This window comes from Gallinula chloropus (genome assembly GCF_964237585.1).
Source record: "Gallinula chloropus genome assembly, chromosome: 8".
Taxonomy (NCBI): domain Eukaryota; kingdom Metazoa; phylum Chordata; class Aves; order Gruiformes; family Rallidae; genus Gallinula; species Gallinula chloropus.
In genome coordinates, this window is record NC_140093.1 from 25,403,054 (window position 1) to 25,428,490 (window position 25,437).

Consider the following 25,437-nt stretch of genomic DNA (forward strand, 5'->3'; position numbering starts at 1 on the left):
GGCGCGGTGGGCCGGGCCGGTACCCGCCACTGCGGGACCTCCTGGCCGAGCGGCAGAATTAACGGCGGAGCAGAGGTAATGGGCGGGGACGACCGGCAGCCAGGCTGAGGGAGGGGGAGCCCGGTGCCTCCCACCGCCGTGGCCCCGCAGCCCCCGTACCGACCCCCGGCTGTACCCGCAGCGGGAGCCGCGCAGGCGCAACGCGGCCGATGCGCGGCCCGGTCCCGCGGATGACGCGGCCCGGCACGGGAGCGGCCCCCGCCCCGCCCACCGCCCCGCCCATCGCCGCGGGTGACCTGTAGTAACCCCGGTCGGGCCCGCCCCGCCCCGCCATTCCTCGGGGGTCCGGCCCCGCACGCCACCCCGCTCCAGCCAACCAGGAGGCGCTGTGCCGCATGCGGGATGAGCGCGCCCGGCGGCGGCGGGCTGCCGAGCCGTCGCTGAGCCCAGCCACTGGCGCGGCGCGGCCGGGGGCGCGCACTCGGGCCGCGGCGGCGGGAGCGGCCCGCAGCGTGCGGGCGCCGAGCGCGGGCGTCATCTGTGCCGGCGGCCGGTGAGTGCGGGGCTGCGGGGGGGGGAGGGTGGCCGCGTGGCCCCGCGCCACCGGGAGCGAGCCCGGCTCTGTCGTGGGGCCGGGCTGCAGGAACGGGCCTCCCGGGGGGGCCGCGGCCCGGGTGGGGGCGGCGCGGCCTTCCGCCGCCTCCGCGGCGGCGAGCGCGGGCGCAGCGGCCCGCCGAGCAGCGGCGGTGCTGACGCTGAAGAGGGGAGGGGGAGCGGCGAGGGCCGCCCGCGGCCCGCCGTGCGGTGAGGGGCCGCGTCTCCCTGCGGCGGCCAGTCGGCCTCCCGGCACCTGCGAGGTGGCTGCTGGCCGCGCGGGGGGGGGGGGCTGCTGGCCGGCTGGGGCGGGCGGTTGTTAGGCTGTTCTTTGTGTTTGGGCTCGCACGTACCGAGGAGGTGGAGAAAGCTCCGCCGTGAGTCACCGGGCTGGCCGTGCCGGGGGGAGGGAGCGGGCTGCCCGCCCCCCCCCCGCCAGGTAAGCCCGGGGCGGCGTGGCGGGGAACGCGCCGTGCCTACCCCCAGCCGCGGGGGCCGTACCGAGAGCGCCGCTCGCCTGGTCCTGGGGCTCGGTGTGCGAGCCCCGCGCGGCCGGAGCTCCGGCTGGGCACCGCCAGCCGCATCTCACCGGCCCCGCTCACGTTTTCAGGGGCGTTTGAGGCCCGGGGCCGGGGTACCCGCTCCCTTCGTGGCTCCTCCGGCCTGCGGGGCCCCGCGCAATCTGCCCGCAGACAGGAGCCCTGAGAGCCGTCGGACTCGAGGCGCGGGTGGGAAGGCTCGTCAGGCGCTCGCCGGCGCTGCTGGCTCGGTTCGGGGTGCGTTTGTTGTTGCTGGAAGGGATGACTCCCCTCAAACAGCGTGTGCTTGTGTAGCTGTATATAGCCAGCAGCACCTAACTTCTGAGGGCAGAAGGTTCAAAGCACCAGATTGGAGGTGGTCTTTCTTTGGCCTATGAAGTTTGCTGACAGCCAACATGAAATGCCCGTGTTCAGATGGCCTCGCGCTCTCATTTGAAAGTGCTGTTATCAACAGAGAGTTTGTGACAGAGGAAACTCAGTGGTTAATGGCTTTGAACACTTTAAACCCCCTGTTAAGTGCACATGTTTTCACTCAGAACATCTCAGAGTGTTACACGGTTCTTAAGGAGTATTTGAGTTGACGTATATTATTATACTCTAAGCTTTGTGTAAGGAAAAAAAGCACAAAATGAACCAAAAAGCTTTGGTGTCATGGCATTTTTGTCTGGTTACCTTCTGCTGTGTAAGTAGTTTGTTTTTTTCCCCTGGAATAGGTGTAACTTCTCATTGTGCCCAAATTCACTGTGGCATGTGGGTTTTTTCTTCTTTTTTCCTACTTTTCTGGAGGTAAAAAGTAGAAGTCAGAAGTGTTAGATGTGTTATTGGGTCTTGATTGTGTGCTAAGAGGAAGATAATCGTCTGGATGCACTCATGAGTCTTTATGCTCCTGGTCACCGGTCCAGCTGAGAGAGCAAGCACATCACTGCACTTGCCTGTCCTGTGTGCTTTGAAACATTAAGGGAAAGATGTTGTTAAACATGGTAATTCCCCCTTGTCCTGTGAATTTGTGCTTCAGGAATGGTCGAAGCTAAACATTGAGACTGAAGGACTTGATTGTCTTTTGTAGTTGTTAGCATGTTTGTTATTGTTAGCCCTTAGAGACAGGGATTAGGTCCAAGTTTCGTGTTTTATATGGCTGTCTGACAAACCTGAGTGAATCTGATAGATCTGCTGGTGTCTGCGGTCAAGACCTCTGAAACATGACTGGCTCAGGCTGTGGGATGGATCCTGTCCCCCTTGGCTGGTAGGAAAACAAGCTGCTTACTAATGGCAGCAACATCCCTTGCAGAGAAGCCCACCTACCAAATAGCCTGCTCCTTGGTGAGCTGTCGTTTGGTTCTGAAAGTCGTGCCCTCTCCAAGTGTCCTGTTACACTCAGGTTAGTCGTGAAAATAATAAACCTCAGCCTCAGTGGTTTCTCTGTATCTCACAGCTGTGTGACACGGTGTACTGTGATGTAGTTTGAGAGAACGGGCTTGTGGTGCTGGTGAGGGTAGGCTGTCCACACCTGTGCATGTGGAGTGCTCTGGGCTTTGACAAAAGCACTGGTAGTGTCCTGGAGTGAGGTGTCAAGACTGCAGTCTGTTGAATCTGGTTCCTCTTTTTGGAAGTGTTGCTGGGTAGTTCCTGCCTTGTCTGCTCCTACTGCCTTGCTTGGAGGATCCTTATTACATAACCCCAGTGAGTAGAGCACGTTGGCCTGAGAATGCTGACAGGCGTTAACTTTTCCATTTATGACACTGTAATGTCTAGGAGAAAGAAGCTCTCAAGTCAAGAGATCTGGTTCAGCCTGAAGTCTGAAAAATTCAGAGTGATATTTGTTGGAAAAGCAATAGCCTTTGAGGAACTAGAGGAAGTGTCTTCATCCCTGGCTGAAAGCACAGTGTGCTCTTGCTGAACTGGTGAGCATTTAAGCCATTGATCCCTAAGCCCATATTTAGTACTGGCATAGGGCTTTTATTTCTCCTTTTTGTAGACCACTGAATAGTTTGAGCCGCAGTCATATTAAGGACTGAACTTTTACCAGTGAATTATCAAGATACCTGGAAGAAGACAACACATGTGGCTCAGGACAAAATGCAAGAGAGTGGTAGATAAAGCATCCTTGTTCAAGGAGATCCAGCTATTGGATAAATACCTAGAAGACAGCAGAAAGATTAAATCCTAAATCATCTAGAAGTCAACATTTTCTTTAAAAATATATTTTCCAGTAGAAGAAAAAACTAAACTCTGTCCTGTCAAACAAGCTGCTGCTTACTGCCACGGTGACAAAACCAGAGGAATAACGCAGTCTGATGCTGCAGCGTCACCAGATCTTAAACACTAAGTTTGGGTGGCCTGAATTCCACTGAAGCCCCTTTTCTCAGTCAGTGGAGAAATCTGGCTGGTTTTGGAGAGCAGTTCGGAGATTTTACGTAAGACGCTGGATGGGTAGCTGCCTGAAAGCCTGCTAATAAGAAATAGGAGGCAGAAGGATTTATGTGGAATTTAGGCCATCTGAATATGGCCCTAAGATGCGACTTAGGAGTACTAAGTAAGGTGTATTAACACTAAGAAGACTTGGCTTCAATTTCCATCCATTTCTTCTGCTGCTGATTACTAAGCAAATTTGCCGTTTAAACCAGCTATTTAAGGGTGAGGGCTTCCTGGCTTGGTTTGCTGGCAGCAGTCACTCCGTGGAGCAGCGCAGCCTGGGCCCAGCCTGGCTGAGGAGCAGCTCTCTGAGCAGGCCTGGGGGTCACGGTGGGCAGCATGGCAGGCACGAGGCAGCTGTGTGCCCCGTATTAACGGGAGCACAGCCAGTAGGTCAAGTGGAGTGATTATCCCCTTCCGCTCAGCGCCCGTTTGACCACGTCCGGAACACAGCGTCACACTGTGGTGCCCCCGGGACAGGGGATGTGTTGGTAAACTGGCGTGGGTTCAGCTGCTGAGGTTGTCTTGAGGTGTGAGCCTCTGCCTTGTGAGGAGAGGTGGAGGAACTGTGTTTGTTCAGTGTGGAGAACATAAGGCTTGGGGGGCCCTGCCAGTGCCCATGGGGTGGTTTTCAAGTGAAGCCAGGGTCTTCATAGTCATCCGTGGTGGGAGGAGAAGAGACAGCAGACATGGATTGAAGGCAGAGAAGTCTGTGTCTGAGGCATTTTTCACTTTGAGGTTGGTTGCGCAGCAGGACTTGCTGTCTGGAGAGGTTGTGCAACCTCTTTCCTCGGAGGTTTTCAAAATCCAACTTTGTAAAGCCCTGAGAAAGCAGGTGTGATCCCATGGGTGATTCTGCTGTGAGCTGGAGGTTGAACCAGAGGCCCCCTGAGGTCCTTTCCCAGCTGAATATCCTGTGGCTCTAGTTTGTGCCCACGGAGCAGTCGCAGTGGAAGTTTCTGAGCCAGCTTATTTAGGACTGCATGTGGTCTGGCAGTGCAGGTTTACTCATCATACTTGGAGGAATATAGTAAGCACTCGAGTCAATCTTAAGCAGCTCTCAAATGGCAGGGCTTTATTTGTTTAATTATGCAGTTTGAGTTGGAAGAACAGCTCTTCATCCCAAGATCCTGATCTACATCAGGGTTTGCGTGTAGTAATGTCTGAAGGACTCTCAAAGGTTTCTGTACTCTGCTTGGAGATGCTTTTGAGGATTTTGAAGGATACTACCCAGACAAGGCCATATCCTAACAGTACCTCCTGAATTATAAAGTCCAGGACTAGGGAGGGAAAAAAGTGCAGCTGTGAAGGAAGCTCAAATCCTGTTCTGCATTACCTTCTAAAGGAAGTTTTTTGAAATTCAAATGCCTGTTTCAAAACTTGGGACAGCCTTTACAGGTCTATGGGAAGGAATTACATGTTCCCTAAGTGAGCCAGGGTCTCCCGGAAAAGCAGGGTGCTGACGGTGTCGGTAATCCCCAGGAGGAGGACGTGGCAGCAGTTTGTCTCCATGTGTGCATTGGGAAGTCGTATTTCCTTCAGTGTTCATGAGTCTTGTTAATTATGGAGATGTGCTGGCTAATTACGATATCTGAAATGGGACAGGCTGGCTCCTCGGTTTAATGCCGTTCCTGAAAAGCAGGGAAGACAGGATTACTGGAAGTGGCTGACTTGCGGGTTCTCACTGTCGGTAGTGGGTAGCAGCGACAACAAACTGCAGACCTTTTCCCATGCTGCTTCAAAGTTGGCAGCCTAAAGCTCTGAGGGGTTTTTTTAGGTACTTCATCATCTTTACCCTGAACTATATCTACTAGATGAAAGGGGTATGAGCCCTGAGAGGGGAAAATGGGTAATAAAGATGAGAAGTGACTTGTTGAAGGTGAAGCAGCAGGAAGCGGTGATGCTGCACTGCCAGATCCAGTTCCCCATCTAGTTGCCATGTTACGTTACTGTCCGTGTACAACACCCTCTCCTCCTGTAATAAACTCGTAAGGATACTGTGAGCTGAAAACTATATACGACTGTTTTTTTTCTGTGTCTATAGAGTAAAGACTTTTCTGCCTTTGCCTTGCTGCTGTTCAGGACAGGGTATGGAAGATGTTTCATTTTACTCTGAACACTGAGGCTTGTGAGACTCCTCAATCACCCACAGGAAGGTTTTGTGAGGGTTCTTTGCTTCCTGACCAGAAGACTTCAGAGCAGTTAGCGCAGCATCACACACTCTTATGTGCGGCAGTTTCTGCCAACTAAAGTTTTAAGGCAGCAGCAAAATGTAGTCTCCAAAACAGTGACCTGTGGTCTGTGCTTATTTCACCAAATCATAGTTAAAATCAAAGCTTTTGGGCTCGTTCTGTGAGAAGCTATGAAGGATGTGGGAAGTGGAGCATCTGTGGTTAGCTTTACAAAGTTAGAAGTTTGTGTAGTTTGTGTTTGGTGAGCGGGTGTCTGTAGTCTGCGATTTACCTGGGTGGGTACAGAGAAAGGCAGAAGGGAACAGGAGAAGCAGGAGGATGGAAATGGCTGTGTTAAAGAGATGCAACTCCTTTTTTTTGTCTGCAGATTTTGTAAGGTGGGTGGGTGCTGAGCAGCAGAGGGGTAAGGTGGCAGGTGTTGGAGGGAGACGACAGTGCCAGCAATGGCCAGGTATGGAGCTGTGCAGCCAAACGTAGGTTTGATGTGTTTGCAGCTTGGCAGTTCTGTTGCCAGGGCTTGTCAGTCACTTATAGCTGCCTTTTAATTGTTCTGATGAAGTATTGCTGCACTCTGTTACTGTAGGGAAATAATTTTCCTTATGGACAGCTTTCAGATGTCTAGGAAAATATTTCCTAGTTCTGCAGTGCTGACTACTGTAGATTTTAACATCCCCACCTGTAGGAGAAGATGCTTAGGGAGGTAGTTGCCTTGTTCTGTTACAATCTGTCCAAATTGCTTAACTGGAGAACTTGGAGTACTTTCAGGAATGAGACACGTATCTGCTTTCCAGTCAGGCGTAGAGGGTGTGAGCTCGTGGGCATGTCCTAGCCACAGAGCCAGGGCTGGTTGGTGGTGGGTAGTGAAAGCTGTTGAGAGGGGTTTTGGTCAGGGACACAAACTAAAATATACGTGAAGAAACTTATGACCACTTTTGCTTTCAAAAATCTGTCATTTACAAATAAAATAAGTTTTGTTACAAATGAAAATTCTCCCCACATCTTGTGTTAGCACTTGCACGTTCACATAGGCAGCTGTGACTGGGTCTGGGGTGTGAAAGAACCAGGAGATCTGCTAGCCTGGCTATTTTAAAAAATTGTATATAACTTTAATTACATCATTAGCTTAATCTTTTGTGTTTATTCTTTTGGGTTTTGAAATGTTAGTGGCTCGTGAAACAGATGAAACGCTTTATTTTCTGTTTTTCTTCTAGAAATATTTAATAGCTTATTCTGGACTTACAATTTGTTAAATTATACAGATGGCCAGATTAGATTAATACAGCACAGGCAAAATAATTTTGCCTGAGGGCAGTCACAGAATTGCTGCAAATATTGTTGGTACTGTGGCACCTTTTTTTTTTTTTTTTTTTTTAAAAAGGTAAATGTTTGTGTTTTAAAAACAGTGGTGAAGACTCTGCTTCAATAATTTGGTCAATAATAAGGTTGCATTTGATTCCCTCGAAGAGAAAACCAGGATTCCCTTCTGCCAGGATCTCCACCTACCAACATAGTGTTTGTGTACTGATTCTGAACTACTAACCTGAATCCTCTCCTGGGTGGACTTAGTTTCCTCCTCACCTGCATCCCCTCCAGTCTGTGTCTCTGTGCACTGGATGTTGTCCTGTGATTTTTCAATGCCTGCCTTCTTTTAAGTTTTATTTTTAAGGATGACACACAGGGACTTGGAGCTGAGGGCCGCACTTCTTTAATGCTTCTTCACATAGAATAAAATGGCTTCTGATCTAATGAGTCCTTGTTTTGCATTTGTTTCATAATTGTTGGGTGTGTTCGTAAGTGGTTCTGGGGTGCTTTGCGTACAGAAAGAGAGAATAATAAAGAAAATGATACTCAGTTCAGTGTGGTGCAGGACAGAGCTTGTCCTGATACTCTGTTACTTCTAAAGGGAGAAAATCTGATGATAGCTCAAATGAGCAGGATAGGCACCCTTATAAGGTGTTAACTAACTCCCAGTGCCAGATTTTGAATGAAGGAGTAATTTCCCAAAGCAGCATAGATACAAACCCTAGATACAAAGGTGATCTTCAGAAAACTGAATTTGTTTCCTTTGCTGTGTCTTTTTGTGTTCCCCAGCATCTCTAGTATTTCTGAGTGGCCAAGAGAAGTAAAAACCTTACAAAGTGTTTGGTAGTAGAACAGCCTTCTGACCTTTCTGTAACTTAAGCTTTTGCTTGACACCCCATGGGTCAGCACCGTATTTTTTGAGTGCAAAGACCTATATCTGCCCACAGATAGGTGAGGGAATGAGGCTTAAGCCTGCTCCTGTGGCTCCTCTTCCTTCAGGAGCCCATTTGGCCAGCAGCTTTGGCCTCACAGAGGACAGGACTGCACGTCCGTGACGAAGGCAAGCAGTTCCTCAGTGGCTTCCAGGTGGCATTCCTCTTGGCAGCTTGTTTATAGTGCCATGCTTATATCCACAGGAAACATTTAAGACCTGTTTTTACTGATTGTGTGTGCAGCATTCCTGATGTCTTATAAATCACGGGTTGGTTTGGGCCCTTTTGAATAAGCCAAGTACTTTTTTTTAGCGTTAGGTTCTGAAAAATCCTGGGATAAAGGCAGCTCATGTGCATTGCAGTACAGTTGGGGTGTGTATGCTCCAGTATTTCTGTTGAAGCAGCTTAGGAGTCGAGGGTCATCATCTGTAAGCCTGTGTGTTTGGGAGGTGGGAGTTCAAGTACAGGTACAGGTAGTTGAACTGCATGCTGTTTCTGAGAATAGATTTATAACCTGTGGCACAGTTACTAAAAGTGTACTTGGAAATTGCATATTCACAGAACTGTGAGCAAGTGAATTTAATTTCTCCCTTTATATTGGTGCTCAGGAAAAGCCCCAGGAGTTATCTTCGCTCTAGCGAGTGTATAAACACAGAGATGCTGCTTTCAGTGTGTCTTGCTTAGTCCTTGCAGAGAGGTTCACATCCTGAGCTGTGAAACACCTGACAGGTCTGCGAGTGTGGGCTTGAGGCAGCGCTTCCTGGGTCTGTGATTTGTCCCAATTCTGCTCCTGTTGCTTTCCTGCTCTGGGGGATCTTGTCATCACATGGAGAGGGAACGTTACGAAACGCAGTCTGAGGGGTGCATGTGGGCTTGGGAGCAGAAGCCTTTCCTTGGAGAAGTACTGGTGCCCTCCAAGGGACTTGTGGCTTCCATCTCTGGCCAGAGAGGGGTTGCTCCTGTTCTGGAGGTGCTGTCACCACAGTGGGAAGTGTATGGAGGGGGAAAGAAGATGTTCCTGTGGGAACTTTTTGATTAATTTTTTTTTCTGGTAGTAAATTTCTGTAGACAATGATACAATGTTGCTTACAAAAACCAAACACACCAAACCCCAAGAAATTGGAACCTGAAAATGTATTTATTCTTCAAAAGAGAAAGCGTATTGAAAGTGTCAGCAGCACAACCTTTCAAATTAAGTGGTGGAGCATCCCACTTGATCATTTGGACAGCTTTGATCATGCTGTGGATGTCCTTATTCCTTCGAAATGTATTGTGAAATTCCTCTTGAAAGTATTGTTCAGCTGGCGGATGTTTTTCTTGCGAGGAACTTCTCTAAAGACTTGGAATAAATCCTTTTACTTTTTCTTCTGAAGCCTATATCATCATTTTGTTCTCTCACATTTGCTTTGTTGCTTGATCGTATTCATATCCTGCTTGCTCTTGAAAGAGGTTCTGGCTTAAGGTTGTCCCTAACAAAAGCCTGTCAAATAAAGAATAAATGTTACAGAAAGAAGGCAAAGGCAATATATGGGTTTAAACATATTGTGGACCTGTCTGTCTGGTATGATTTTAAAAACTGAATATAGGATAATAGGTGGTAATTTCTGCTGTCGCACTAGTAAATAACATCTTTATGTATCTATAGCTTCTGCTCAAGAAAAAGACAGAAGCACCTCTACTGCTAAAAGTATTTGGTATCATTATGTTAGACATTACTGTTCTGCTCTGACAAATATGTGACCAGAATACAGCACACAAACCAGATGGAATATACAGCAACAGAACGTCTATTTCTGCTTTGATTTTTAAAGAAACAGTCAAGGCAGATGTGTTCACTCCTTCAGCGCTTCAGATTTCCCAGAAATTAGAAAGCTGATCTAGGGCTGTTTTTTGTAGCAGGAGATGGCACATCAAACCACTCTGGTGGCTCCCTTCCACTCAGATGGAAAGCCGAGTCTGCCTCCCAGTGGAAGTCCTCAGGAGTATTGGCTTGAACTCTTGGAAAACGAGCGTAGGGACTTGGAGAGTGATACACTGGCAGCAGCAACTGGGCTGTTACTCTGCTGCTCCGGTAGCCAGAGGCTGGGGGTAATGACGAAGCATCTGGTTGATTTTTGTGTGTGGCTTTTGCATGCTCTCTGTGTAGTGCTTTAGGTGCTCTTCTGTGTTTCATATGTATCTGTGGCTTAAAGATCTAACAGTGTGCTTGGGAAGTTTGTGATTCATGTCTCTCTTTGACAGTAAATTTCCAGATGTCGGGGTCACTCTGAGGTCTTCTCCAGTAGCGAGGTACTTCATCCACTAATGTAATTGTTTCTCTGTGTCCTGGGTTTTGGCTGGGAGAGAGTTAACTTTGACAGGAAGCTGGGAGGGAAATCAGCTGGGACTGGTGACCCAGACTAGCCAAATGGATATTCCATACCTTATATGACATCATGCCAGTGTATAAGGGGAGGAGGGATCGTTGCTCCAGACGGGTTGAGCATTAGGTCCCAAGGGTGAGCAAACTGCTCTGTGCATCACCTGCTTTGCATATAGTTATTAGTATTGTTGTTGTTTTCCTTTTTCTTTGTGGTCCCAGTAAACTGTCTTTTCTTGTGATTTTCCTCCCCATCCCACTGGAGGCAGGGGAGGAGTGAGCAAGTGGCTGTGTGGTGCTTAGCTGCCAGCTGGGGCTAAACCAGGACACTCTGGCACGAGCGAGAAAATATTTAATTTAGCTTGGCATTAAATAAATCTCTTAAATGCTTTAATAACTGCTTATGAGAAGGAATGGAAGTACTGTATTGACAGTATCTGATAAATCAAACTGCCTGAAATGACTTGTTTGCCACGAAGCAGTATTATATAGTGGGAAGAAAGGGAGACAAAGATGTAGCAGGACGGCATTGTGTTTCTGGCACAGCCAGTACTTCGTTGAATGAATTTGAATAATTATATTAACACAGGGTTTTCTTTTTCCCTGTATTGGCAGTAACAGTGTTGTTAACTTCTTGGGAAGTGCTTTCAGGTTTGTGGACAGCAGTTGTTACCTTAGAGCTGTGTTTTATTACTTTTATTACTAGAAGATGTATTCCTCAACCCTTTAAATGTTTAAGCTGCCTCCTATAAGTTAATTTGTAAACTTACTAAAGGAGAAGCTGTTTCAAAATGTTTTGAGTAGAACATTTCTAAGATGCAGAATCTGGTCCTCATGAATATTACTGCCTCTGTTAGAAAGCAGAGGACAGATTCCTAAACATGAGCCTCATGGTCTCCTTCCAGGAGCCGTGGTCTTTCACACGAGTGGGCCGCAGTGCACAGTGGAGGTACCTACATGAGGGTGATGGCAGATGGAAGTTTTTAACACCCACTTACCATGGCCTTTTTAGAAATAGCTGGATATACAAGGATCCATCTAAGACCAAGTGGGTCTTTACCCTCAAGAAATGTCAGCTGCTTGTATCTAATAGAGTTCCCTGCTGCCGCTTTTGTCCCCCTCTTGTTTCCCACGACCAGGTGTGATCCCCCCTCTCCCTTTGGTATAGGTGAGGAAAAGAAAGTGGTAGTGCTTTGCAAGCTTCTCTAGGTAATTAATAAATCTATTTCCTTTGTCTCAAGACTTAGTTAATGTAGTAGAGAGTCTCTCAGGGTAAAAGACTACTTGTTTTGTGTAATTCTGTATCTAAGAAGTATGCTTTTATCCTAATACCATGCCTTCTGCTCCCTCCTAAGGAGCTGCAAGTATCATTTTACAAATGCAGCATTGAGATGCAAAGGACATAAATGAAACCCCTTTGTTATTTGTAAGAATGTCTAATAGCCTGCACCCGGAGTTTAAAGGTATTTAGGCTGCAGTGCTTGAATCTACCAAGGGTGAGCTCCAGAAAAAGTAAGTGGTGAGATCATTAGTAGTGAGAGCAGAAGGTTAATCCTCCAGACCACAGCTCTGCTCTGATCCCGCAGCGTACTGGTGATGACCAAGTCACGAGGCGTTTTCCTGTATCCCTCTCTTTTCTTCTTGGCTCTCCTAGAGCCAGGTGGAGTTTTGATTTATAGCTGGATTGCCAGACTCCCTCCCTTCCCTCTTCCATCTCTGTGTGCCCTCTCTACCCTGGCATTAATAATGCCTGTCTATCCATAGTTACCGGGTTTGAGAGAACACCACAAAAGAAGTTATTCTTCTGCTAATTTTCTGTTGATTTAGGTGCCTGCAGTGACTCACCCTCGGCTCAAGTAAGTGCTAAAGTTGATACAAAGGAAAATCCACCTTTTTTCCCTGGGAAGGAGAGGGTTTAAGCTGGATCAGCAAGCTAATCTGCCTTGCCTCTAGCCACACAGGCACCGTGTGTGTGTGCAGTGGAGGGGAGGACGGACCTGGATTACATTTTGGAGATGAACAGTCTGTTTTTATTAGCAACCCAGGGTTAAATCTGCTTGAGCCAAACAGAAACCATGCCCTCAGGCCATGCACTTCATGAGCGACCTTGGCTGCCCCAGGGATCTGTAAAGGCTTAACCTTGGAAACTGTTTTCTTTCCAGGTCATGGTGTGCGTGTCTTGATGGTCTGTGTGTGCCCCCACATGCTTTCGGTGGCACACTTGTGGGCAGAAGTGCCTGAGTCTCGGTCAGGGCTGGAGCTGGGAGATGGATTTGTGTGTGCTGAAGGCTCCTGGGGTGAGCTGTGTGAGTGGGAGTGCTGAGGTGGCTCCAGCAGCGGCTTGCCCAGCCTGTGATTCCCAGCACAGCGATGGAAAGTGTTGAAAGAGCCTCGGTATTCGTTCCACCGTGGCTGGAAGCTCAGTGTGATCTGAGCAAGGTAGTTCAAAACTAGCCTCTGTGTGCTTGCAGAGTAGTCACTCTCCCCACATCCAGAAAATCTGTGTCCTTTTGAGAGAACAGCTGTAATGGGTAGTCATTTTGGTCTTCTACTGTGCCTCCTTCTGTGCAATCTAGTAGCGGTTCACAACGTGTAGTGATGAGGAGGGCAGTGCTTGGGGAGAGACAGGTACCTCCTGCTCAGGACTGGAGAAGATGTGGGAATTATGTTCCTTCTGGGTCTGCCTGCTTGAAAAAAGTGTCATGAAAACCTCTAGCTGAGTAGGCCTGACTTAAAACCATGTAATCCTGTTCCCCTGTACCTTTCTGGGGCAAAGGCTTTTCAATACCCACAAGCCCAGCATGGTCAGGTAGAGGTGTTGAGGAAGGTACCACAGCTCAGTTGGTCCTTTTGGGCAGAGGTGCCGATCTGTTCCCAACTCGGCTCAATGAAGGCAGTCTGTTTTGGAACAGGGTTTCGGCTCTGCCTGGTGAAGAGCTTTGTGGATGACTGAGAGGCATGTGGAAGGTCTCCCTTGCACTGGAGGTGATGCTGAGACCAAGGCACCAGCCTGGGGAAAGGTGGCATGGAGGGGTGGAAAGGCTGGCAAGTAAACAATCAGGGGACAAGGACAGCATTTGCACTTGCATGGAAACCAGTGGGCTCGGTGGAGTGGGTACCACCAGGATGACTTGGAGGGAGCTTGGCCCCAGAGAGTGACCGTGGTCCTGACAGCAGTCCCAGGCCGGCAGCTTTCTGGGGGTGGTTGGGAGCAGAGGCTTGCTGCTGTGGAACCTTGCACCTGCTCTGCAGTTCCTTCAGGTTTGGGAAAATGTGCCGAGCACCAGCTCTTCTCTGGGGACAAAAGCACTGTTTTCACCACTCTGTAAGGCTTGTTGTGATTTCCAGCTTCTCCGTTTCAAGAAACGTGTGAAAATACACTGTAGCTGCGAGGAGCATCTGGTTCAAATGTAGCTGTTGCAAATCCATATTGTGAAACAAATTCTGCTTAGGTGCCTGTGCATTTAGGATTTTTTCCTCAGCATCACTCATCACCTCAGGCTCTACCTCACTTTGTAGTCAAGGGAGTTTCCTTGTGAAGCATGGGTTGTTGCTTCTGTATGCTTGACTTTCTTTTCTGTTTTTATATAGATAATTTTATAAGTATTTGGGTTTTATAAATCCGTAAGTAATTTTGTTTTTTAGATCTCTCTCTGCCAACATGTAGCAAGTGAGCTTTTATTTTACAAAGACATGTTTTTACTGGCAGCTGTAATGGCAAATTCCAGGTGTGGTAAAAAACCTGCTTTGTGGCTTTCTAGGTCCAGATGTAAACTAGCAGAGGATAATTTCAAATACAGTTAAAACTCTATTACATGCTTTGATACATTGTCTTGAGTACTCAAATTGTTTTTATAATGGAAATATCAGGCATCACATGAAGATACTCAGCTGTTTTGTTCTCTCAAGCCTAGCCCTGTAAGTAACCTTTTTATCCTTTCTCTGAATATTGAAGAATCAATTTCTTTTTGCAAGACCCACTGATAAGAGAAGTCTAATGTGTGTTCCTGTGACTATAAATTCTTCACTGAAATCCTTCTGTGTGTGCGTGTCTGTCTTGAAATCTTGGGGTTTGAGTTTTATTCCAGTAGTACCTGTGCAAATGCGAAGCCAAGGAGCGGGGCAGTGCGAGCCGTGGGTACTCCCCGCAGGCAGCAAACAGTCAGCCTGTGGGGACTGCTGCCTGGGAGAGATCATCTGCCGAAGAGCCCAATAGCTCTGTAAATAATGGTGTTTGCAGACAGGTAATAGATACACAGTGTTTACACTTGCCCTGTGTTCTAAATGGGAGTTGCTGGCACAGGGTTTTAAGTGACTCTTCTGCAAAGAGCAATAAATAAAACCTTGATGGGCTGTAAAGCAAAGCCAGGTTATGTATCGATTGCAGATTTATGTAGTCTTTAAAAGTTGCTTGGGAATATTTATTACCTGGGTTGAAACGTATTCTCAGTGTGGACAGGTATGCAGAGAGGTGTATTTTTTCCATGCCAAATAGTAGAACCAGCATTACACTGAAAAAAGCTGGGACCTGGGGGGAGCCAGGGAGCTCCTGGATTTACCTAATGCTGTTCCCATCGTATTTGAGTACGGACCATGGATCCTTTGCTGTGTCTTACCATAGGCTTTATTTACCTTGGATATAGTGCCCTAGGCTCTGAGGTGACACATTGCAGTGTTAGATGAGCAAATTGTTTCCTTTACTGAATATGAAAGACAAGTGAAAGAACAGGGTATGTGTTTTATCGTGGCCATATCTAAGGGGTTTTCCACTTTTAAATTTCACACAGTTGCCTGTGACAACTCCTTTTGAGTAAACTGGGACAGGAACACCTTGTGTCAGCTGTTGTACCTGTACCTGCCACAATGAGAACTTGCATAAGGTTTCTTTTTCTTGTTAACTCATGCTTTTATTTTAGTGCAATTATAATAAGTGGGTCAATTAGTAAACACATTCCTTTAAGGATTTTTTTATTAACAAAAGTTTTCTTCTAAAACTAAAGGGTTTAGTTACAGTATTAGTGTAAGCAGTGTATCAGGCCAAATCACTGCTTATGTATTAAGCAGGGTCAGTGCTGAAAACTGCCGGTTTCCTTCTCCAAGCTGGTGAATGAGTTGTGCTGACTGCATCTTCTCATGGCTGTTGAAAAAGTGTATCACACTTTACGTATGGTTTTGTCTTCAGCTGTTTCTTGAAACAATTACATACAAACCAATCAGTGATTATATGCGTGCAGAAGCATTTGCTTACACAGTTTTTAAGTTGTGTTCTTGCATAAACTAGCAGCTCTTTCCTCCAGGGTTTAATCTGCCAATCTTTCCTGCATCACCAGTCAGGGCTTGAAGACAGATTCCTCAGAAAACCCAACAGGTTTAGGTGAAAACAGAATGGATGCTGTTCTGTAAGAACCTGAGTGTTCACAGCTCATCCGCACACTGCGCCACTAGGTTACAGATGCTTTTACATGTCATGTATTTTTATTTGCCAGTGATTAAACAGGAGTTACTTGAGAACAAAGTGCTGGTATTGCAGAGGCACTGGACTTTCCTCGCTGTGTCTTAGTCTAATACTTTATTAAACTAATTAGGAACCTGTTGTCTTCTTGTATTCTGCCTCAAACTGTTGGGTTTACTTTACCCTTTTTTATGGTCAAAAGCAGTCATGTACTTCCAAAATGAATGAGGTGACCACAAATTGTGTTTCAATTAAATTTTCAAGTCCCGTTACAGTGTTTCCCAAAGTCTGTCAGAGGGGTTTTTGTTTGGTACTTTTGAAAGGCAGAGTACTAAACAGCACACAGTACATCCCTTCCAAGCCTTTCAAATTTGAATAACCTTGAAAATTTAGCTAAAATTACTAATTTTCAGATTATTTCTGCAAGTTGATTACTATTAATATTTTATTTTTGGGTTTTTAAATCACTATAACAATTGCTATTTTGAACCTTTAATATTTAGAGAAAAATGTGTGTGCAAACACTATTTTAATGAAACCAACCTTTTCGTTTTATAATGTAACTTAAACTGGGGTGGTTTGGTTTTTTTGAGAGGTTAAATGAACTTTTATTTAAAAAAGAAAAAAACATGGAAACCCAAAACCCCTCCAAAACGGGACTGTCATGTTCAGCTGCAGTGTCTTTGCTTGCAATAAGAGGAAGAGTCTCAAGTTAGGATTAAGTTTTACTTCTACGTTGTCATCAAAATGTTGTGGCATTTTTTCATTGGATGCTTAGTGACCTAGTCAGATGACTTTGCCTTTCCCAGCAGATGATGATCAATGATGAATCTGCTGGATTGAGGCATTTTAAACAGAAACAGTGCTTCTCCTCTGATGCTTTCTCTTTAGCAACATAGCACACAAATTCAGTCATGAGTTAAAATGCATCTTGTGCTCTTGAGTCACACAAGGAAAGAGGTGGAGCCTTTACATTGCCACCAGGAAACTTCCCTTGAGTCAGGGATCAGCTCTTTTGAACTACTGCCCCACAAAGACAGTGGAACCTGCCCTTCTAAGAAGAATGCTGGCATGTATTTTTCTTGCTTGTTTGAAAAGGGACTGTGCTTTTCCCACTCCCAATTACAACGGTAATTATAACTGTAATTACGATTACAGCTTTTTATAGATGGCTTGTAACAGCTCTGCTTTACTGAAGGAGAAACTGAAATTGTTAGGAATTTCCTTGATGTAGAGAGGAATTTATTTGGGTTAGTTCCAGAGCTGGACACTTACTTTTCTGAGCCTGGGTGCTGTTCCAAAGTACCCTTAGTCTGTCCTGTTGAGACCCTTTCTTGTGATGCAGCCCGTACGACACAGTGGGCATAATGCAATTTATGATTTGCCCTTCAGAGTAAACGTTTCTGGGTTTGGGGGTTATGTGCAAGTCTTCAGGTAAGCCAGAAGGGAGAGCTTGACATGAGACCTTGGCGTGGCAAAGGTTCCCCTCTCCTTCCGAGGTAGGAGTATAGCTGTTGGGATGATGCAAAATCAAATGGGAAGCTGCTGCTTTGTACCCCTCTAACCAAGGAAAGTTATGAATCCCAGGGAGAAAATTTTGGACAGACTCAGTTGTTGTCAGACAGGGAATGTCTTTGGAGAATTATTTTTCCAAAAGGTATTAAAACAGCTGCCTTCATTTTTGTGTGTAACAGTGGCTAAATTCTGTTCCTACTTTGTAGGCACCCAGAGTTGTTCTCCAGCTTTGTAAGCAGGAAAAAAAGCAGTGCCTCCCTGAATTGGGCCGGTCAAAATTACGGTACAACGTATAACTTCTTGAAAGAAGGGTGAACTTCTGTGTGAACGCTGGGTTCTGCTTTAAAACATCATGTTCTACACTGCTATCAACAACAGCGTGAATTTTTGGAGTGCAGTAACTGACTGGCTGGCACAGGGTTGATGCCGTTAGGAACCCTTCAGTGACAGCCTAAGAACACAAGGCTTTTCAAACAGTTACTCAATCTGCCCTTTAGCCTACTTAGGCTTTTTTTTTGTTTATTTGCCATCACTTTTTTGCCTTTAATCTGAAAATTAAAACATGCACACTTCCAGGTTTTATTTTAGGGTTTAAATCCCTTCCCCCTCTGCTTGGTCCCTAAAGTGGGGACCCCCTGTGCTGTGTTTGAATGCTTGTCACTGGGCACTTTTCGGGATGGACCTGGACGTTGCTTGGTTCCCTCAAGCTGCCTGTAGCAATGCGGTGTTCACAATGACTGCAGCAGCTCCTTTGGGAAGGAGCTGCTGGTGAAATAGTTTTGCTCGGCGTTTTAAGAAATGGTATGGCTTAGAGAAAGATGGGATTAATCTCATCCTGCAAATGCAGGATATTGGGTTGATCTGTCTCACAAGGACCCACAAATCTAAGATTCCTGAAATAAGGTTTCTTTCCATTATACTGGAGGATCTTAGATGATTTAAACATTACTTTTTCAGCTAGAATTTATTTTCATTAGGGTTTTCAAATAGTCATAGAATCATGGAATTGTAGGGGTTGGAAGGGACCTCGAGAGATCATTGGGTCCAACCCCCTGCCAAAGCAGCTCCCTAGGACATACCACTCAGATAGGCGTCCAGATGGGTCTTGAATCTCTCCAGAGAAGGAGACTCCACCACCTCCCTGGGCAGCCTGTCCCAAGGCTCCCTCACCCTCACTGGGAAAAAGTTCTTCCACATGTTGGTGCAGAACTTCCTGTGCTCCAACTTGCAGCCATTGCCCCTTGTCCTGTCCCCACAGACCACTGAAAAGGGGCTGGCTGATTCCCCCTGCATCCCCTGCTTCAGATAATTATAAACTTTAATTAGGTCCCCCCTTAGTCTTCTCTTCTCAAGGCTGAACAGTCCCAACTTACTCAGCCTTTCCTCATCAGGGAGATGCTCCAGGCCCTTAATCATCTTCGTAGCCCTTCTCTGGACTCTCTCCAGGAGAGAATGTACAGTCAATGAATGTACAACATCAGCAGGGAATAATGGCATTGGCACTGTATTTTAGGAATGAAAAACTACTTCATTTAGAAATAGTTATCAAAGTTTTTGGTCGTAGGTGCACATCATTATTAGTTGCTTGATTTGTGGTATTGCTTTCAATGCAGTGGTATTGGTCCCTTTGAAAAGTTAATGGGTGCAGTGTATTTACAGTTTGGAGATATTCAGGGTGAGGCTTGATGGGGCTCTGAGCGACCTGACCTAGTGAAGATGCCCCTGTTCACTGCAGGGGGGTTGGACTGGATGGCCCTAAAGGCCCCTTCTGACCGAACACATGCAATGATCTTGCTTTTATGCACAAAGTATGGATTTTTGTGTGGTAACTCATTCACCATTGCAGAAATTAATCTTCAGCCATGATGACAAGTAATGATTTTAATTATTTTGTTGGCTTCCCAGTCTCTTAGTGTGATTTCTTGCCTCCGCAGTGGAGTACATTAGAAAGTTGCACCATTGTGTTCCTGATAAAAAGATAAATGATGCTTTAAATTTAGAAAGTCAAAGTGAATATCCTATTAAGGACCCTGGAAACTGTTACATCACTTCGTAGTGATGTTGCTAGGATTTTGGCGATATTTCCAAGCCATTTTCCAGTATTTACTAAATACTAGTTAACTTGCTGTCATGTTTGTTTATATAACAAGTGTGCCCATTGCATACTGGGTCCTGAGGCTTGAATCACAGGACTGATGGAAAGTCTCTAGGAATAAAAGAACCAGCAAAGCTTGGGGGGAGAGAAAAGGGGGCTTCATGAAGGAAGGTTACAGTTTCCTTCTGTGTAGGCGTCCCAGTCCCCAGTCTGTGTAGTGTTTGGAAGGTGTTTCACTGTACTTGGTGATCAGGGTTCCCACATACAGAGCGGTGGCATTACTTGTGTTCTTAGGGCTTGTGTGGAGGTTGGTGATTTACAGTCAAAGGCCGACAAGGCTGCTTTGCCAGTGAAGATGCACAGGGAGGTGTTCTAATGTGGTTGGAGAGAATCCTTCCAATTGTATAATCATGTAACATTTTCAGATAAATACATGCCATTCACATGTCACTTAATTAAAAACCCAGGTCCTGGACTCCTTAGGTTCTGTGTGTGCGTTGTGCAGTGTCCAGAGAAATAACAGGACCAGTAAATCCTACAGGCTGTTCAATGGGCAGGGAAGAGCTTTTCTCATCTATCGGTGTCTTGTTTTGTTTCTGTAAGGGGTTAAGACTTCTAGCCTAATTTCTGCATAAAACTTTGATGTGGATTATAAGGTGTTGGAAAATAACCTCCTTGTCAGCAACTGTAGAGGTTCCCACTAACGTTTTCTTCTGTCTTTCCAGATCTTTTCGGATTCCCCGTCTAACCCATCCATGTTTCCGAACCTTCCCTTGTAAACTTCACAAGCAGCCAAGATGAAGTTGAAGCATAACATCAACCCTGTTCTTCTACAGTTTATAAACTTGATAATCTTGGTCTACTCCTTTGTAACATACATTCCATGGTACATATTTTCAGGATCAAGGCAGGCTATAGCAAAAGCCAAGCAGGTTAAAGCTAAACCTGTGAATAACAAGCCCGGGGGTGCATACAGATCTGTTAACAGCCTGCACTGCTTAGCTTCAGTTCTCTATCCTGGGTGTGATACACTCGACAAAGTTTTCAAATATGCTAAAACTAAATTTAAGGACAAGAAACTCTTGGGGACACGTGAAATCCTAAAAGAGGAAGATGAAATCCAGCCATCAGGAAAAGTTTTTAAAAAGGTAAGTCTTCCTGCAGTTTGCCTTCCAGAATTTTTTTCAAAGTGTGTTTATTTTTCCTGTGCAACACTATTAGTCTAGTAAAGGAAATTGGGGGAGAAAAAAAAGCTTTTCTGCTTAGAGTAAGTAGTCACAAAAAGAGTTAAATGATCTAATTCCAAATCTTTAATTACTTGGCATTTAAAAGAAAACAAAGTTGCCTTCTGCATTCTTGAGTAGGTACCATATTTTAGGGTTTCAGCCAAAGAGAAAACACAAATATGCTTTAGGTATTTGGTGTTTTTATATTTAGCTGATTATGTAACAGACTTTAAAGTTTTCCTTTTAGGTGAATTAAAAATGAAAAGGTCTCCCTTTGAGTTAATCTCAACTACAATCAGATAAATATAGAAAAATTACTAGATGCCTATGCTCACATGTGCCTTCCAGTAAACTTACCTGTAAATGAAGGATTTACTCTTTTGCTCTGTGAATTCAGGGCATAAATGAAATTCTTGTTTGGGAAAGGATTGCACAGACTTGATTTAGAAGACTTGTTTGTGTGTGTGTGTGTCTTTCAGTTTCCTTTAAGGTGAACTATTACTCTGTCGGTGTGGGGCCAGATGTCATTTCAATAGGACACTGTTGTTTCAAGGGACTGACTTTTTGTAGCTTTCCAAGTTCAGGCCTGTGTTGTCAGTTGCTGCTTTGCATTTGTTCAGAGGCCTTTGAAAATGCAGTTTTGCCTGAAGAAGCAAGCCCAAGATACCATTAACAGGATACAGGCATACGTGTGGATATGTGTTAAAGGTCTGCACTTCTGCATTAGAAGTCAACTATGCTCTCTAAAGACAGTTTTTAGTTAAGATTATCTTTCCTGCAGAAGAAAAACTTATTTCTTCATTAAATAAAGTAATCATTAAATGCTGCTAGCTTTATTTCTGATCTAGGAATACAATGATTAAAGCAGAATTTGGATAGTATCACAATACATAGCAAGTTCAGTTCTGTTAAAAACTTCATAGAGGCTTTACTTGTTAGTGTAACTTGCAGCTATGGAGTTAGTTTTTCAGTGTGAAGGAAATGCTGGGAGAAATGCATACACCAAATCGTTCTCAATGCGTGTCTTGCTGCCCTCTTGCCCTAAAAAGAAATGTAAAGTTCACGTTGTACAAAGTGGCTTCTGAGCATAGATGAGAACCTTGGCTGCCCATGATCTGTGCTCTGTTTCTCAAACATAATCAGTAGTGTGAGGCTTAAGAACTTAGGCGTTTTAGCCTTTTCTGTTATGCAAGCAGAGTGTTGTGAATGTTGGAATGCTGAAGAGTGTTGGGGTTGACCTAGTTAAATTACTTGTTTCTAAGTATTTAGACTTGGAAATTACTTAAGTTAGGTAATTTTGTCTAAGCTTGACACAACAGTTCATTATGGTCCGTTGCCATACTTGCCCTCAAATTATTTTGTTCCCAGTTTTGGCATTATCACATAAATCTGCTTTATTTTATTTTTTCCCCCATTAAGGAATACAGTGTTTCTTAATACCTCATAACGTGTTTTAGCAAGTGGGCAAAAATCAGAAGATTTCACAATGTACCTTGTTGATATTGAATGTCTTTCATAACCTGCATCTTTTTATTGCCTGGTTCCTTTTAATACAGGCAGCTTGTTGAGGTTTATTTGGTGCAACTTCTGGAAAAAGTCTGTGACAATTTTAATTGCTAGATACATATAGATGGATAGAATTTCTGTACCTTTCAGGAATTGCAGAACTTGTTAATTATTTTTTCCCCCTTCAGAAATTGAGCACAGTGGTAGGAGCGGTTGATGCAGTTTTCTGAGGTCATCTGCAAGTCAGGGGCAGATCTGAATGTAAATCAGGAGTCCCTGTGCTTACCTTTTAGAAGATGCTTCTCTCTTCAGATTGCAATGGGCTAGTTTAGGTTAATTAATGATTCACTAATTAATAGGGTAAATATATCTCAAAAAGTAAATACAAGTTTCGGATTCTTACAAGAACTAATTGTGCTCATATTTCTGGCTAAAATTATTTAAAGCTAGGTATTTGACATCTTTAAGATCAGGTACTGCATCAATTTGAGAGCAGTGGTGTTTCAGACAACCTGTAACATCTTGAGTTTTCATCGTATTCAAAAGTTTTATTCCTGTGTAGCTGCCAAAGGAGCAGAAAGTTCATGGATGTCAACAAATACAAATACTTGTTTCTGTTTACTTGGTAGGATTTTATATCACCTCACATGTAGTTTGTTTTCCTGTTCCTTTCTGTAGTGTCCTTTAAGTGGATCGGAGAGTATACCTAGTATTAATTTTATAAAATACGTGCTTAAGTCAGGACAAAATAACGTTGAAAATACTTAAAAGATTAAGTAATAGGGGGAAAAAAATAATTTAAGCAGAGCTTAAATTTTATGGTGCTTAAAAGGCAAGATTTATTCTGATGGTTGATTATTTTATATCATCTTAGAGGCTCTGCTGTCATGTTCTTACGTATGCTTGTATGTGGATTTTGCTTCCTGTGTGTTCTTTGGTTGTTTGGGCTTTTTCAGGGTTTGTTTTGCTTTTTAAAAGATTTGTAGCAAAGAGCAGAATTAGTGGAAACATAGTAAGACACATTGGGGGGGAAAACCACACAGGATTCTGGTAGGGGGAGGTGATGCACCCAGAGCCCTTGTGACACGGTGCGCACACAGGAAGCGCTGTAGCTGACGCTGTGGAGCTGTGGGAAGGCTCTGGCCGTGCTGAGTCCTTGGGCAGTGAGAGAGCAGCTTGTGATGTTGAAAACCAGAGGGTCCTGCCTAAATACGTTCAGGTGGGGTTGCTCAGAAGTGTCCGGACAGCTGCAGCCTGTGTTTTTGTGTCACAAGGGCCAAACCCAGGCGTTTCAAACACACAGCGCTGTGTTATTGTTGACATACTTGCTGCGTGCTGTTTTGATCGCTGGTTTCACAGCTGTGGACAGGTCCCTTCAAGCCTCCTAAGCTGCTTTCAGGGTGTTCCCAAAGAGCAACGGAGGGCAGGTGGGTTATTGGCTGTACGTGTGCCCGCGGCACTTCTGTGCACCTTGTGTCTGGGTCCTGTTCTTACACCGTACGCTGCTGCTGACAGACACGGCGCAGGTTATGGTTTCTCTCGGCACCCTTCCTTGTGTTCACGTACACCTGAAGCCCATCCCGGCCTTCACCTCGGTGCCTTTCCCGGCAGGATTCCCACGTAGGGCGCCTACCCGTGGGCAGCCGTTAGGCTGACGCGCCGCGCCACAGCCCTTGTCGGCACCCGAAGCGGGTGGCTTGTCCCAAAATCCAGGCTGGGGGAGCGCTCGCCGTGCAGCACGAGCCTTTATACCTCGCTGGGGTCCCGGATACCGACACAGCACCGACCTCAGCGCCGTGCCCCGCCGCGGCCAGGACGTAACCGGAGTGCAGCGGTGACGTGGCGCTGCGGTCGGTGCGCCGGGCCCGCGGCAGAGGGCAGCACCTTCCCGCGCAACGCCGGCTGCGAGCCCGGGAGCGGGCGGGCGGGGCGCTCGCTGCCAGCCGGCCGGCCATCCCGGCCCCGCTCCTGGGCTGTTTCTTCCCGCCTGTGAGTACCTGGCTAGCAGAAATAAGCTCTGCAGGCTGCGGAGGCAGAGGCAGTGGTGCATACCGGCTGCCCGCAGGTAGGCACCCTGCTTCGGAACCCCGTAGCGGGGAGCCGGGGTGGATTTGAAGGTGTGCTCAAACACAGGGAAGCGGGAGAGAAACTGTAACCTGAGCTGTGTCTGTTGACACAAGCGGGACATGCGGACAGAGGCGGCGTGTCGTCAGGAACAGAGATGGGGCTGGCTATGGGGAAGAGGGGAAGATGGCAATTCAGGTATACGGAAGGCAGTAGGAAAAGTAAAACTCAAAGTAGCTGCATCAGAAAAGGTTTTCCTCCTTCGTTTGCAGGCATCAGTGTTTTTCAACTGTATTTCTGTATCCCTAAATAGAATTACCACAGTGCTACGCTTCCTTCTGTGGGTTTTCTAACCCCCTTAAGAAAGCACCAGTAAGCTGCCTTTCACCACTTGATATCAAACTTAAAGCCATAAGCATAAATTAAAAGAAAAAAGGGAGAAAACCAGACTCACAAGTGTTACTCAGATCCATTCTTGACCCTTTATTTCATAGAATCATTAAGGCCTCCAAGATCATCTAGTCCAACTGTCCCCCTACCACCTATATTACTCATTTCAACCATTGTGAATTACGCACCGAAGGATGGGAATTGCCAAAACCTGTCTGTTGGCAAACTCACCAGAAACAGTAACAAGAACCTGCTTGCAATTTTAGGTCGAATTATTTGAGAGCAGCACCCCTGAGGCCATGCTTTACGGCTGTTAGTAGCACTCTACTGCTGGAAAGGGTGTCGCCCAATTAATTTCTGTACATTATTTTCAACTAATGAGCTTGTGAGCATGTCCAAGCCTGCCAAAAAGACTGTGTTTGGAGGAGCAATGTCCCAAACTTGAATTAAAATTCCAAATTAGAGAAATCTGGATGGACAGCAATAGGTACATATTTTCTTTGGAAGCAGCAAAAGTTTTCCGTACCAGAAATGTGGAAACCGATAGAAACTCCCAGGTGTGTGGAGGCTGAGAGGAGCTCCCAGGTCCTCCTCCTTGGGGGCTGTAGCCATAAGCAGCAGTGGCAGTGTGAGCCCTCTGCCCCACAGTGCTGTGGGCATGGGCAGGTAGCAATTCTACTGTAATTCTCTTGCCAGTTACAGCTGGGACAGTAACGATTTTGGCTCTGTATTTGCCAACAAAGCTGAGCTTCTGTAAATAAAACCAGGAAACCTGAGCAGCTATTTGTGTGCAAACTGCTTATTTTTCAGTGAAATTGCTGAGTATTGCTACTGTTGGCAAATGTTGGCCATGAGCCAG

At 45.8% G+C, this 25,437-nt stretch overlaps 1 protein-coding gene across 1 annotated transcript in view; it reads left to right on the forward strand.

Annotated features, from left to right (window-relative positions):
• The first annotated feature begins 480 nt into the window (after positions 1-480).
• Positions 481-25,437, forward strand: part of ACSL3 (acyl-CoA synthetase long chain family member 3) — a 48,129-nt gene continuing 23,172 nt past the window's right edge. Inside the window, exons 1-2 of the mRNA XM_084267082.1 lie at positions 481-553; positions 20,118-20,540. Coding sequence (XP_084123208.1) covers positions 20,190-20,540 — 351 coding nt within the window. The 5' untranslated portion in view covers positions 481-553; positions 20,118-20,189. The remainder of the gene's footprint in view (positions 554-20,117; positions 20,541-25,437) is intronic.